Raw genomic sequence first — 16,715 nt, forward strand, 5'->3', positions numbered from 1 at the left:
AAACTAGTCCCACTTGCCTGTCTTTGGCCCATATCCCTCCAACGTTTTCTTTTCATGCACTTATCCAAATGTCTCTTAAATGTTGTAACTATATCTGCATTCACTACTTCCTTGGACAGTTCATTCCATTTATAAACCACTCTGATTTTTAAAAAAGTCCCTCGTCCTTTTTTAAAACTTTCTCCTCTCACGTTAAAAATATGCCCCCTAGATCTTTGGGAAAATACCCTTGCTTTTCACCTTATCTATGCCCCTCATGATTTTATAAGTCTTTATAAGGTCACCCCTCAACTCCTATGCTCCAGTGAAAGAGGTCCCACCCTATTTTGATATCTCAAACCCTCCATTCCCTAGTTAGTGGGCTGAAAAGTGGCCAATGAGATTTACTTTGGATAAATGTGAGATATTGCATTTCGGTACAACAAACAAGGGCAGGATCTATACAATTAGTGGTAGGGCTTTGGTTAGTGTTGTAGAACAGAGAGAACAGTAAGTAATTCTTTGAAATTTGTGTCACATGTAGACAGGGTGGTTAAGAAGGCATTTAGCACTCTTGCCTTCATATCTCAGACCATTAACTTTGGAGTTGAGGCAACATGTTGAGTTTGGACAGGATGTTGCTGAGGTCTTTTTTGGAGTACTGTGTGCAGTTCTTGTCACCTTCCTTTAGGAAGGATATTATTAATTTGGAAAGGGTTTAGAATAGATTTAACAGGATGTTGCCAGGAATTATCAAAATAGGTTGGGACTTTTTTTCACTAAAGCACAGGAGGTTGAGGGGTGACTTAGAGAGTTTTATAAAATCATGAAGGGCATAGATAAGTTGAATAGCAATGATATTTCCCCTAGGCTGGAGGAATTCAATACCAGGGAGCATATTTTTAAGGTGAGAGGAGAACATTTCAAAAAGGACATGAGGGGCAATCTTTTTACACAGTTCATTTATGTATGGAATGAACTGCCAGAGAAAGTGGTGGATGCAGGTTCCAACATTTCAAAAATATTTGGATAAGTCCATGAACAGGAAAAGTTTGGAGGGATTTGGGGCAAACACAGGCAAGTGGGACTATTTTAGTTTGGGAACATGGTCGGCGTGGACTAGTTGGACCGAGGGTCTGTTTCCATGCTGTATGACTATGACTCTATAACTGTATCTACATAAAGGCTAGCTGCTCCCCATGTCCCCACATATCTACACGTTACACTTGACTGTGGGATGTTACTGGGTCTACTGCTCTTTTCTCTGGGGAAAAGAAAGTAGTACTGCTTGGGTGGATGGAGTTATCATAGATATTGTAAAAAGGGTGAGGTGACGGCATCATCCATTGTGAAGAAGAAAGGATTACCTAGAGATTTAACGGAGTTGCACAACTAAAGTTGAAAGCTTCCACATGGACTGTACATTCTCTGTATGTTAATCTTTTGGTAAGGGGTGTTTCCACACTACTGTAAGTGATGGTAACACCATTTTCCACCATTCACCTTGATGAAATGTAGAGACTTTTTTGGATAAATCCCGTGAAGGCTATGCTAAAGACAAAGAGCAAGTGTATGAAAATCTATGTAAGATGAATCTAAGCAAAAAATGAGGCAGTGGCTACACAAGCTTTTTCACCTATGCTAGTCCTTTGAGATATATGGTAGAAAATAAAATCTGCTCAAACCTTACAGAGTACAGAAAAAAATCCTCACCATTAACTTTTCATTGGTATGATCTACTTGCAAATATGCATTTGTTACAATCACTTTGTTATTAAAAGCATCCAGAACAATTCATATTGTTCACACAGTTCCAGATTTATACATCCAATTCAGGTCCTGAAGATATTAGAAAGTATTTGATTCACTTTTGTATGTATTTGACCATGCAGTATTTCCCACACAAATACATCCTCTACTGTAGTGACTAATTGAAAAAAAAAGGGAAATTTCAAACCAAACTCTTATCGTTTATTTACTAAAATAAAATAAAGAACTGCGAATGCTGTAGACCTGAAACAAAAAAAAGAAATTTATGGAGAACCTCAGCAGGTTTGTTGGCATCTATGGAAAGAGAAACAGAGTTGATGTTTCAAGTCCAGTGACTCTTCAGACTTGAAACAATAACACAGATACTCTGTCCACAGACATTGCCAGGCCTACTGAGTTTTATTGTTGTTGTCTCCTGTGTCCCCACAATAACTTTGGTTCTTATTCATTGATAGCACTGGACTTGCCTCTGAGCTTAAGTTTTCTTTGTGTGAATGTTATCAAAGTGTGAGCCACGGTTCAAAGTGTAACATATGGAATTACTCTGTAAGGATGCTCTCTCCCTCTCAAAAATAAAACACAAATGGAAGGAAAGCCAATGAGAGTACCTTTGTTTTAGAATAATTCTCAATTTACAAAGATGAATGTTCGAAGATTTGTCTTCTCATTTCAGTTAAAAAATGAGGTTTCTTGCCAACACAAAACCCCTCTGACTCCATTGTCCTGTCTGGACTGCTCTGCTGATTGCCCTTGACACTAACACAGCCCCAAAGCAAAGAACAGTGGGATCAACTTCCACCTGTCCCATCTGGCTTCAATTCTAATGTATGTAAACACTGAATCCCCAGTCTCTAAATTTGTAATGGAGTTACCCGTTTTTAAAGGAATCCCCTGACTGGTAGGATTTCTAAGCATACAGCATTGGTGGTAGATGAGTCATCACGTAAAGAGATGATTTATATATAATGGAAATTTTAACAAATGGTCGAGATGATATTCTTTGTTAGCAAATGAATCTGCTCTGCAATTTTTATTTCATTTCCAATAAAAATCCTACATTGCATTGATGTTATGATAGAACACTGAGGTGATGCCAAACTGCAATTTACTGTAATTTAAGATCTTAATACTCTCTACTTGCCTATCCAGTATGTGGTTTAATAATGAGTGAAGGGGATTTTTGTAGAGAATTTCTGTGAAGTGCTCAGTTCCCCCTCAAGGAGATTGAAATGGTTACACTCATTAAAGGATTTCATGACACTGAGATTTCTTTTGTTGTTGAAAGCCACTCTTCTAAGTATGGTGTATTTTTGAAATCTTTTCCAAGTGAGATAAGAAAAGTATTGCAACTCATTACAGACTACCACTACCCCTTTGGTACAAGTGATGACACAGTACAAGCATTTCTAATATTGGACCATTCCCAATTCCTTTTGGATACAGCTTTGAAGAAGCAACACAGTTATTGATGCTGGAAATTAAATGACCAGTTTATGAGAGTACAGACTTTTCCAAGGACTTCAGGGTTGCTGAGGAACAGTGTTTCGGTCTTTGTGACAGATAACACTCTTCCAATCATATTCATCTCCTTTTACATGGCACTGGTTTAACTTTAGAAGTTGTATCTGCTTTATAAAAATACAGGATTTTATATCACATTAACAAATATAGCGGACATTTCAAAATAATTCTTAGTCTTAATTTATCAAACATAATTTTTCATAACAGTTGTACCATCTTCTAAATTTTGGGGAATATTACACAAATCATTGAACACAAGGTCTGTGTGATAGCAATGACAGAGGCTGACAATGATGTAGTCTACATTTCATGGCTTTTGAAGTCAGGGGATGACATTACCAAGTTGTTCAGGCATCAGATATCCAGCTAGGGTGGGTTGATTCTTGCTTGGCAGCACATTTGGGTTCAACAGTAGGCTCTGCTGGGAGTCCACCATATGTATTGAGGTATAGTCTGGGACAGGTATTGTGGGCTGCCTCGCGATTTCTGTTTGTTTACAAGTACCAACTGTGGCACTTTCAAGGCTTTCTGCAGTGAAATAATTGCTTAGGTTAAGATCTTCTGCTGCATCTGGTAGGCATTTGTTGTTCAAGCTGATGGCACATAACTGCTTTGCATCAACCTCAGATGTGTAGGCACTGTCTAATGGTTTGGTATTCTGATTTGCCTTTGGATCCAGTGAGGTTTCTTTGGCCAGGGACACCTTCAGCTTGTTCTGCTGCCCTGGGGAAAGGAGGACACCCCCTGTAGGAGTGATGTCACTTACCTGCGCATAAAAGTCCATTTTCCCAAAGGAGCTGTGATTACTGAGTTGGCTGTGAAGAGGTGGTTCACTTCGAGTTGCAGTTGAGAAACTACTGCCTGTGGTGACCAGTTGTATTTTCCTGCACTTGCATGCTTCACCATCTGGCTGCTGGCTCTGTTCGACATCTGTACCTGAAATACTTACAGGAGCTCCAGCATCGCTGTTGATGTCTTCTTTTCTTTCACTACCTTCCAGCTGGAGACTGCTAAACTCACTGACATTTTGTTTAGCTACAGTGCCATCTTCAGGAATATCTGGTTCGTAACAACTGTCGCGGCCAGAGTCATCGTCCTTGGCACTAAGGCAGTTGTCAGACTTTGGGTGGTCATGGCCAAGAAGTCTATCTGTGTCCAACAATTCCATCTTTCCATCTGGATCATCAAGGTCAATATCAATGAATTCTACCCAAGGGTCATCAATATATAGATCAGGCTTATAGCTCAGGTGATTTGCAAAAATTGAGTTGACTTCATCTATTTTACCCTTCTGTAACAAAAAATATTAAAAGTTAAAAATATTAAAACTGTTTACAACAAATGCTGTTTACCTGAAATAATGATTAATCTCTTTCAGATGCTGATTTGTGCTCTTTTTATTTAAGTAGTTAAATATTTGCAATCTTTTCCTCGTTCAGATGGGATAAACTCTGGTTGAGGAGGTCCTCAATGGAACTCCTCTTTCTCCTTCACATAGAAGGTGAATAAAACTGTATTTAACTCAGAATGCATTGTTCTCCTTCATGTGGTATTAAAACCAAAGCCACCTTGTCACTCCCAGTGTAATACAATTCTTGTGTGTCACTTTGTACATACACCCTCCTAGCATTGCACATCTCCTTAACGTTACACATTTCCCCATGTAACTCATTGTGTGTAACACATTCCCAATGTGTATAACACACTCCCAGCATGCATTTCCTTAACATATTCCTGTGTGTCACTCCTTGTGTGTAACACTCCCTGCACACATCACTTTGTGTAACATATTTCCACATGCTTCACCTGTATGTGACACATTCCCTATGTATGATTATTTCCGTGTAACACACACCGAGACATCTAATCCTGTGATGACACAATTTAGGTTATCAATTGACATACATCATCATTTTTGACCATAATATGGTAGAATACTTCATTAAGATGGAGAATGACACAATTAAATCTGAAACTAGGGTCCTGAACTTAAAGATAGCTAACTATGATGGTATAAGACATGAATTGGTGAGGATAAGCTGGCCAAGGATACTTAATGGGTTGACAGTAGATAGGCAATGGCAGATATTTAAAGAACACACGGATGAACGTCAACAATTGTGCATCCCTGTCTGGCGTAAAAGAGGGAAGATGGCTCAACCTTCCAGCGTGAACTGTGGGACTGCTGTGCACCCTGCTTCACAGAAACCTGGCTCAACCCATCCATTCCCAACTGCACACTTAATGCTGATGCTTTTTCTATCCATTGTATGGACCGTACAGCGTCCTCAGGTAAAACAAAGGGTGGAGGGGTTTGCTTTTTAATCAACAAATTGTGGTGCATGGACATTGCAACCCTGAGCAGCCACTGATCCACAAACCTTGAATTCCTCACCATCAAATGCTGCCCCTTCTATTTACCACAGGAATTTACCACTACTATACTAACTGCTGTGTACATACTGCCACAAGCAAAGGTTGAGAAAGCTCTGGATGTGCTGTATTCCACCACGAACACCATGGAGACAAAACACCACAGGGCCCTGTTTATTGTAACTGGCGACTTCAATCAGGCCAACTTAAGGAAGGTGTTGCCAAAGTACCACTAGGGGCCCGAACATCTTAGACCACTGCTACACCACTGTGAAAGCTGCCTACCGCTCCATTTCCCGCACTCATTTCGGGAGCTCTGACCACAATGCTGTGTTTCTTCTCCCGGCTTACAGGCAAGAGCTCAAGCAGAAGATCCCCTTGCAGGTACAGATCCAGTGCTGGTCAGAGGAGGCAGAGGATCAACTTCAGTGCTGTCTAGAATTGGCTGATTTGGCCATGTTCAAACAGTTCCTGAAGAAGGGCTTATGCCCGAAATGTCGATTCTCCTGCTCCTTGGATGCTGCCTGGCCTGCTGTGTTTTTCCAGCATCACATTTTTCAACTCTGGTCTCCAGCATCTGCAGTCCTCACTTTCTCCACGTTCAAACAGTCCACAGGTACCTTGGATGAGTACGCCACCACCTTCACAGCCTTTATCAGCAAGTGTGTGGAGGAATGCATACTGAGGAAGTCAAACTGGGTGTTCCCCAACAGGAAACCCTGGATGAATCAGGACATATAGAACCTGCGAAAAAAACAGGCATGAGGCCTTCAGACCAGGAGACCCACTCAAATATAAGGAATCCAAGTATGACCTTCACAGGACCATTAAGACAGCCAAGGACCAAAACCGATCCAAACTAGAGACCCAGATAGACACCCGGTGACTATGGCAAGGACTGAATGACATCACAGGTTCTAAAAGGAGACAGTGCAAGATAGCAGATGATGACACATCGCTCCCAAATTATCTAAATGCTTTGTGCAGAATTTCAGCGGAGAGGCAACACCTATTCTAACAAGTCCTGAAGAACCTATACCAACAATCACTGCATCAGAGGTCAGATCAGTTTTCCTTCATGTGAATGCAAGGAAAGCGATGAGACCAGACGTAGTACTAGACCGTGCACTCAGAGCATGTGCAGACCAACTGGCAGAGGCCTTTTTGGACATCTCCAACCTCTCCCTGCAGCAGGCCACTGTCCCTGCCTGTTTCAAGAGGGCCAACATCATCCCTAAGAAGGCTCATGCAGTATGTCTCAATACGGCCCAGTGGCCGTAACTTCGGTGGTCATGAAGTGCTTTGAAAGGCTGGTCATGGCATTAATCAACTCCAGCCTCCCCATTACTCTTGACCCACTTCAATTTGCCTATCAGACCAACAGATCCACGTCAGATGCCATATCACTTGCACTTCATTCCTCCCTAGAACATCTTGACACCAAGAACAGCTACATAAGAATCCTACTCATTGACTACAGTTCAGCCTTCAACACTATTATCCCCTCAAGACTGATTACTAAACTTAGTGATCTCAGACTAAGCCCCACTCTCTGCAATTGGACCCTCAGTTTCCTGACCCACAGGCCACAATCAGTGAAGATTGGGGACAATATTTCATCCTCACTAACAGTCAACACTGGAGCCCCCCAGGGGTGCATACTCAGCCCCCTACTGTACTCATTGTACCCATGACTGCATTGCCAAGTACCAGACTAATTCCTTTTACAAACTGGCTGATGACACCACCATAGTCAGTTGAATCTCAGATGGTAATGAATCAGATGACAGACGGGAGGTGGAAGACCTGGAAAAATGGTGCACTGAGAACAACCTAGCTCTCAATGCCAGCAAAACCAAGGAACTTAGTATTGACTTTTGGCGGGATGTTACTCATGTCCCCCACACGTTAACAGCACAGAGGTGGAACAAGTGGAGAGTGTGAAGCTCCTGGGAGTGGTTATCCATAACAAGCTTTCTTGGACTCTTCATATGGACGCACTGATTACAAAGGCCTAAGAATGTCTCTTCTTCCTCAGGCAGCTGAGGAAATTTGGAATTTCGGCAAATATCCTTGCCAACTTTAATAGGTGTGCCATCGAGAGCATTCTGTCTGGCTGTATCACTACCTGATATGGCAACTGTACCATTCAAGATAGAGATGGTTACAGAGAGTAGTGAACTTGGCCAGGACAATCACAAAGGCAAACCTCCCATCTATAGAATCCATCTACCAGGCCCACTGTCAAGGAAAAACCGCTAGCATTCTCAAAGATCTATCCCACTCTGGCAATGTTTTTCTACAACCACTACCATCGGGGAGAAGGTACAGAAGCCTGAACACACACACCAGATGGTTTTGATACAGTTTCTACCTTAATGTTGTTAGAATACTGAATGGACTCACAAACTCTTAACATTTAGTGGGTGGCACGGTGGCACAGTGGTTACCACTGCTGCCTCACAGCGCCAGAGACCCGGGTTCAATTCCCACCTCAGGCGACTGACTGTGTGGAGTTTGCATGTTCTCCCTGTGTCTGCGTGGGTTTCCTCCGGGTGCTCCGGTTTCCTCCCACAGTCCAAAGATGTGCAGGTCAGGTGAATTGGCCATGATAAATTGCTCGTAGTGTTAGGTTAGGGGTATGGGTGGGTTGCGCTTCGGCGGGGCGGTGTGGACTTGTTGGGCCGAAGGGCCTGTTTCCACACTGTAAGTAATCTAATCAAAAATTTGCCTGTACCTATGTTTTTGTTTTTGCCACTGTTTACCTATAATTTATTTATCTAAGCAACATAGCTTCTGATCTGCCTGTATTGCTTGCAAGACAAAGCTTTTCACTGTGCCTCGGTACACATGACAATAAATACAATTCAGTTCAATTCAATTCAACTGTGGCTAACAAGGGAAATCAGAGATAGTGTGAAAGCTATAGAGGAGACATGGAAACTGGCCACAAAAAGCAGCAAATCTGAGGACTAGGAGAAATTTAAAATTCAGCAGAGGACGACAAAGCATTTAATTCAGAAAGGGGAAATAGAATAGCTTGTGTAAAACATAAAAACTGTCTGCAAAAGCTTCCATAGATATATAAAGAGGAAAAGACTTTTGAAGAAAAATGAAGGTCCCCAGCAGTTAGGATCAAGTGAATTCATAAGAACTAGAAGCAGGAGTAGGCCATCTGGTCCTTTGAGCCTGCTTTGCCATTCAGTAAGCTCATGGCTGATCTTTCCGTGGACTCAGATCCACTTATCCGCCGTCTCATCATATCCCTTAATTCCTTTATTGTTCAAAAAAATCTCTTTGCTTTAAAAATGTTTACTGAAGTAGTGTCAACTAATTCACTGAACAGGGAATTCCTTAGATTTACAACCCTCTGGGTGAAGAAGTTCCTTTTCAATTCAGTTCTAAATCTGCTCCCTCTAATCTTGAGGCTATACTCTCTTGTTTTAGTTTCACCTGCCAGTGGAAACATCCTCTGTATGTCTATCTTATAAAATTATGAAGGCAATAGATATGTTTCTGTAAGATGAATATAATCCCAGTCTACTCAGTCTCTTCTCAGAAGCCAATCCCTAAAACTCCAGAATCAATCTCGTGAACCTCCTGTGTACCCCCTCTAATGCCAGTACATCCTTTCTCAAGAAAGGAGACCAAAACTACACACAGTACTCCAGTCGCAGCCTCACCAGCACCCTGTATGGCTGCAACATAACCTCCGAGCTATTAAACTCGATCCCTTTAGCAATGCAGGGCAAAATTACATTTGCCTTACTAATTACTTGTTGTACCTGCAGATCATCCTTCTGTAATGCATGCATAAGGACACCCAGGTCCCTCTGCATAGCAGCGTGCTGCAATTTTTTACCATTCAAGTAATAATCTTTTTTACTGTTACTCCTACCAAAATGGATCACTTCACATTCATTAATACCATATTCCATCTGCCAGACCTCTGTCCACTCATTCAAAGTATCTATGTTCCTCTGCAAAGTTTCACGGTCCTCTGCACACTTTGTTCTCCCACTCATCTTAGTGTCATCTGCAAACTTTATCACACTACACGTAGTCCCCAACTCCAGATCATCTATGTAAATTGTGAATAATTGCAGTCCTAACACCGATCCCTGAGGCACACCACTAGTCACTGATTGCCAGCCAGAATAGCACTCATTTGTCTGCACTCTTTGCTTCCTGTTAGTCAACCAATCCTCTATCCATGCTAATACTTTACCCGTAATGCCATGCAGCAGCCTCATGTGTGGCACCTTGCCGAACGCCTTTTCATTGTCTAGGTACAGAACATCCACTGGGTCCCTGTTGTCCACCTTGGTTGTAATGTCTTTATAGAATTCCAGAAGATTTGTTAAGCTTGACATACCGTTCATGAACCTATGCTGCATCTGCCCAAAGGGACAATTTTTATTGAGATGCCTTGCTATTTCTTCCTTGATAATAGACACGGTGGCACAGTGGTTAGCACTGCTGTCTCACAGCACCAGAGACCCGGGTTCAATTCCCGCCTCAGGCGACTGACTGTGTGGAGTTTGCACTTTCTCCCTGTGTCTGCGTGGGTTTCCTATGGGTGCTCCGGTTTCCTCTCACAGTCCAAAGATGTGCAGGTCAGGTGAATTGGCCATGCTAAATTGCCCGTGGTGTTAGGTGTAGTGGTATGGGTGGGTTGTGCTTTGGGAGGTTGGTGTGGACTTGTTGGGCTGAAGGGCCTATTTCCACACAGTAAGTAATCTAATCAAGCATCTTCTCCCACTACGGAGTTTAAGCTAAACAGTCTATAATGCCCCATCTTTTGCCTACCATACTTTTTAAACAGTAGTATCAGATTTGCTGTTTTCCAGTCTGCTGGGACTGCTCCAGAGTCCAGCAAATTTTGGAAAATTGTCACCAGTGCACTTGCTATTTCTCCCGCCATCTCTTTTAGTACCCTGGGATGTATTCTGTCAGGGCCAGGAGACTTGTCATCCTTAGCTCCATTAGCTTGCCCAACACTACCACTTCCGTTATAATGATTGTTTCCAAGTCTTCACCTACCTCCATCTCTTTGTCAATTACTGGCATATTATTTGTATCCTCCACTGTGAAGACCGATACAAAATACCTGTTCAATGCCTTGACCATTTCATCAAATCCAATAACTAAATGCCCCTTCTTATCCTCTAAAGGACCAACGTTTACTTTAGCCACTCTTTTTTGCTTTATATATTTCGAGAAACTTTTGCTATCTATCTTTATATTCTGTGCTAGTTTGTTTCTCATGTTCTAAGAACATAGAACATTTATCTCACTTTTCTTTATAGGTGTTTTTGTGGCTTTCTGTTGACCTTTAAAGTTTTCGCAATCTTTATTCTTGATGAAGGGCTTTTGCCCGAAACGTCGATTTCGCTGCTCGTTGGATGCTGCCTGAACTGCTGTGCTCTTCCAGCACCACTAATCCAGGAGATGAGTTGGAGGGCGTCTTTAACCAAATGGGAAGGGAACTATCCACTCCACCCTCTCCTCCTTGACCTATCACCTTCATCCCCTCCCCCACTCACCCATTGTACTCTATGCTACTTTCTCCCCGCTCCCACCCTCCTCTAGCTTATCTCTCCACTCTTCAGGCTCACTGCCTTTATTCCTGATGAAGGGCTTTTGCCCGAAATGTTAATTTCGCTGCTCCTTAGATGCTGCTAGAACTGCTGTGCTGTTCCAGCACCACTAATCCAGAATCTCCTCCTCAAGCCTATTTTGACCAAACTGCTTCAACCAATCTATATGTAGAGTAAAATCCCCCATGATAATTGCTGTACCATTTTTACAGTAGACAGGCGGGAGGCTGGAAAAACACAGCAAGCCAGGCAACATCAAGAGATGCACATGTTGACGTTTCAGGTGTAACCTTTCTTCATGACCATTTACAGGCATTAGAGTCATAGAGATGTACAGCATGGAAACAGACCATTTGGTCCAACCCGTCCATGCCGACCAGATATCCCAACCCTATCTAGTCCCACCTGCGAGCACCCAGCCCATATCCCTCCAAACCCTTCCTATTCATATACCCATCCAAGTGCCTCTTAAACGTTGTAATTGTACCAGACTCCATCACATCCTCTGGCAGCTCATTCCATACATGTACCACCCTCTGCATGAAAAAAGTTGCCCCTTAGGTCTCTTTTATATCTTTCCTCTCTCACCCTAAACCTGTGCGCTCTAGTTCTGGATTCCCCGACCCCAGGGAAAAGACTTTTGTCTATTTATCCTATCATGCCCCTCATAATTTTGTAAACCTCTATAATGTCACCCCTCAGCCTCCGACGCTCTAGGGAAAACAGCCCCAGCCTGTTCAGCCTCTCCCTGTAGCTGAGATCCTCCAACCCTGGCAACATCCTTGTAAATCTTTTCTAAACCTTTTCATGTTTCACAACATCTTTCCGATAGGAAGGAGACCAGAACTGCACACAATATTTCAACAGTGGCCTAACCAATGTCCTGTACAGCCGCAACATGACCTCCCAACTCCTGACCAATAAAGGAAAGCATACCAAATGCCTTCTTCACTATCCTATCTACCTGCGACTCCACTTTCAAGGAGCTATGAACCTGCACTCCAAGGTCTTTTGTTCAGCAACATTCCCTAGGACCTTACCATTAAGTGTGTAAGTGCTGCTAAGATTTGCTTTCCCAAAATGCAGCACCTCGCATTTATCTGAATTAAACTCCATCTGCCACTTCTCAGCCCATTGGCCCATCTGGTCAAAATCCTGTTGTAATCTGAGGTAACCCTCTTTGCTGTCCACTATACCTCCAATTTTGGTGTCATCTGCAAATTTACTAACTGTACCTCTTATGCTCGCATCCAAATCATTTATGTAAATGACAAAAAGTAGAGGACCCAGCACCGATCCTTGTGGCACTCCACTGGTCACAGGCCTCCAGTCTGAAAAACAACCCTCCACCACCACCCTCTGTCTTCTATCTTTGAGCCAGTTCTGTATCCAAATGGCTAGTTCTCCTTGTATTCCATGAGACCTAACCTTGCTAATTAGTCTCCCATGGGGAACCTTGTCAAATGCCTTACTGAAGTCCATATAGATCACATCTACTGCTCTGCCCTCATCAATCTTCTTTGTTACTTAGTTATTTTGTTGTTTATTTCCTTCCCCAGTGTGATGATATTAGGTGTGATCTACCATTGACTTTTTCTTCTTAGAATTTCTAATTTCCACCCAAAAGGATTCAACCTTAGTCTCCACAGAGCCAGTATCATCTCTCAGCACTGCCCTGATCTCATCCTTGAGTATCAGAGCTACACCACCTCCCTGACCTTTCTGTCTGTCTTTCCAAATAGTCTGATACTCCTGGATATTTAACTCCCAGTCATGACCATCCTGTAACCATGACACCATAATGGCTACTAAATTTGTGATGTTTTGTTCTATTAACTCAACAACCTTGTTACGAATGCTACGAGCATTCAATTAAAGTGCCCTTTTATTTGGCTTTCTTACCCTCATGATTTCTAACATCTCTAATAATATCTCCTGAGTTATCCATCCTTTTTACTTCTTTCATAGTCTATCTTGAACTTAAACCCTCCTGCACGCATGCTAACCTGCTTACCTTTTTATTTACCGTCATACTTCCTGTCGTTTTCCCTTTCCCTTCCTTCCAACTCACTAGTTTAAAGTCCTAGTGATCACCCTATTTATCCTTTTCATTAGATCGGTTCAGGTAGAGACTGCCCCAGCAGTAAAGATCCCCTTGGTTCCAAAACTGATGCCAAAGCCCCATGAAATGGAACCTGTCTTTCCCACACCACTCTGTTAGCCACATGTTTATTCCCTAATTTTCTTATCCCTAAGTGAATTTGCACGTGGCTCAGGCAGTAATCCGGATATTATGACCCTCAAGGATCTGTTCCTTAATTTTGTTCCTAGTGCTTGATAATCCCCAAACAGGTCCTCCATCCTATCCTCATAACGGACAAAGAGATGGCAGATCAGTTGAACAAATATTTTGAATCTTTCTTCATTAAGTAGGACACAAGTAATCTTCAGGAAATACTAGGGGACAGAGGTCTGAAGGAGGAACTAAAGGAAATCCTTATTAGTCAGGAAATAGTATTGGTGAAATTGATGGGATTAAAAGATGGTAGTTCCCCAGGGCCAGATACTGTGCATCCCAGAGTACTTAAGGAAGCCCCAGAAATAGCGGAATGCATTGATGATCATTTTCGAGCACTCTGTAGATTCCAGAAGAGTTCCAATGAATTGGAGTGTAGCTAAAGTAATCCCATTCTTTCAAAAAGGTGGGAGAGAGAAAATGGTAAATTATAGGCTGGTTAGCCTGACATCATTGGTGGGAAAAATGCAGTCAATTATTCAGGATGTAATAACTGAGCATTTGGAAAGCAGTGGCAGAATCAGTCCTAGTTAACATGATTCACTAAAGAGAAATCATGCTTGACAAATCTTCTGGAATTTTTTGAGGTTGTGATAAAAGTGAATCAGTAGGTGTTGTGTATCTGGATTTTCAAAAGGCTTTTGACAAGGTTCCATACAAGAGATCAGTAAGGAAAATTAAACCTCATGGTATCAGAGGTAATTTATTGACATGGATAGAGAACTTCTTGGCAGACAGGATGCAGAGAGTTGGACTAAACTGGTTCTTTGCAGAGTGGCAGGCAGTGACGAGTGGGGTACCACAGGGTTCAGTGCTGGGACCTCCGCTGTTTACAACAAACATTAATGATTTGGATGATGTAATGGAGTGCAATATCTCCTCATTTGCAGATGGCATTAAGCTGGGTGACAATATGTGCCGTGAGGAGGATACTAAGAGGCTGCAGAGTGACTTGGACAGACTGGTTGAATGAGTAAATACTTGGTAAGTGCAATATAATGTAGATAAATGTGAGGTTATCCACTTTGGTCAAAAAACAGGAAGGCACATTATTGTCTGAATGGCGGCAGTTTAGGAAAAGGTGAGATGCAACGAGACCTGGCTGTAATGGTGGAGCAATCACTGAAGGTTAGCAATGCAGGTGCAACAGGCAGTAAAGAAAGCTATTGGTAAGCTGGCCATAATTGCGTAGGGATGTCTTGTTACAGTTACACAAAACCTTAGTGAGGTCACACCTTGAGTATTGTGTGCAGTTTTGGTCTCCTAGTCTGAGGAAGGATATTCTTGCTATTGAGGGAGACCAGCAGAAGTTCACCAGACTGATTCCTGGGCTTGCAGGACTGACAAATGAGGAAAGACTGGATCGACTGGGCTTGTATTCGCTGGAATTTAGAATTATGAGGGGGTATCTCATAGAAACATAAAATCATGATGGGACTGGACAGGCTTGATGCCGGAACAATGTTCCTGATGTTGGGGAAGTCCAAATCTAGGGATCACAGTCTAAGAATAAGGGGTAGGCCATTCAGGACTGAGATGAGGAAGAATTTCTTCACTCAAAGAATTTTCTCCCACAGGAAACTGTTGGGGCCAGTTCATTAGATATATTCAAGAGGGCTGGGCGTGGCTTTTATAGCTAAAGGGATCAAGAAGTATGGGGAGAAAGCAGGAATAGTATACTGAGATTATATGATCAGCCATGATTGTGTTGAATGCTGGTGTAGGCTTGAAGGGCTGAATGGTCTACCCTGCACCTATTTTCTGTTTTTATGTTTTTCACCTTGTTCTTCTAACTTGTGGATTATTTCAACTTTGTCAACAGAAAATGACCATACATAGTTATTTCTTTCTTTCTGCTTTTACTGAGAAATTATTTTTAAATACTTAGATTACCTTAAGAAGATCAGGATCAATTCCATTGATTTTGGGTACAGGAACAGGAGGCAGGAAAAACAGCTTCAGTCTGAAAAGTATATTAAAGATTTTCATTTAACATACATTCAAAATACATTATAGGATAAATCTTTCCCTTGCTCGAATTAATGTTGCTACAGTACTTAGAACTTACAGTAAAATCATTCACCATTTTACCAATGCGTCTGTGACTTGTCTGTAACCTCTGCCAATGCAGGAATTGCTTGATGTCCCCTTTTCAGAAATTGAGAAGTCATTGTGGGGTGATTGACATGATGTCGACTTGTGTAAAGTTGACCAGTGGAACATCAACTTGCTAAACCTTAACTGGGAGCTCACGGTTAAAGGAGAAGCTTGGTGTAATAGGGAAACTCCAACACTGAGTTGGGGGAATGAGTGAGTAACAGGAGAGAAGTATGTTTTAAATGGAATGGTAGGCTGCAGCTCAGGATCAGTTGTTTTAAATACTAAAACGGAAGTCTCCCAACAACAAGTGGACAAAGGCAATATATGTTAGCACCAAGATAAGTAAGTGACGATGATGCCATTTGACTTCTGATTTATGCTGTTACCTAATTATGCTGTTATCTTAGTTGAGGCCAAGACAGGTTATTGCTGCTGATCACATATGGACATTACAGCATCATAAAAAGAGAGTTGTAAGAGCTAGGCTATTTATTCTTACAGCTTGTTCATCCAATCAACAATTGTGGCTCTGTTCTACTTCAACACTATCTTCATATACTATCCTCCTATTCCTTAGATGAAAGGATAATAATAATTATAACATCATCCACAACAACCTCTATGTCTAGAGAGATAATGTCAAGGACTGCGAATGTTGAACATTGTTTAAAAAATGAAGGAAGGGATAGCCTTAGTAATTACTAGCCAGTAAGTCAGCCTAAATTTGGTAGTGGGCAAATTATTGGAAGAAAGTTCTGAAAAAGTATAAACTACTGTTTGAGGAGATGTGGATGAATTATGAAGAATCATAGATTTTTAAGGGAAGGACATATTGAATTTTTCTGTACCATTAAAACTCAGGAAGGAGACCTAGGTGCTTCTTTATGCAACTGAGCAAGATGAGAGCTCAGAGAAAAACCCAGGGGCAGTACGATGAGTGAAGCTATCTATCAGTGAAAATTTGAAATTGTCCTGTGAAACTATTTTCACAAATCCAGGGCAGTGTAGTCCCAGGAAACGCAAGTGATTGCCCAAAATGTGTAAAGTCAATGAGATAGTCTGATTTTTGCTGTTTA

At 41.9% G+C, this 16,715-nt stretch overlaps 1 protein-coding gene across 3 annotated transcripts in view; it reads right to left on the minus strand.

Moving 5' to 3' along the window:
• Positions 1–1,928: 1,928 nt before the first annotated feature.
• The window catches only part of LOC140493998 (growth hormone receptor-like), a 198,477-nt gene continuing 183,690 nt past the window's right edge, over positions 1,929–16,715 (minus strand). For all 3 annotated transcript variants that reach the window (XM_072592933.1, XM_072592940.1, XM_072592947.1), the window contains exons 12-13: positions 15,433–15,502; positions 1,929–4,561 (exon numbers count right to left, since the gene is read on the minus strand). In XM_072592933.1, the coding sequence (XP_072449034.1) occupies positions 3,593–4,561; positions 15,433–15,502 (1,039 nt within the window). In that variant the 3' untranslated portion in view covers positions 1,929–3,592. The remainder of the gene's footprint in view (positions 4,562–15,432; positions 15,503–16,715) is intronic.

This window comes from Chiloscyllium punctatum, chromosome 2 (assembly GCF_047496795.1).
Source record: "Chiloscyllium punctatum isolate Juve2018m chromosome 2, sChiPun1.3, whole genome shotgun sequence".
Taxonomy (NCBI): Eukaryota; Metazoa; Chordata; class Chondrichthyes; order Orectolobiformes; family Hemiscylliidae; genus Chiloscyllium; species Chiloscyllium punctatum.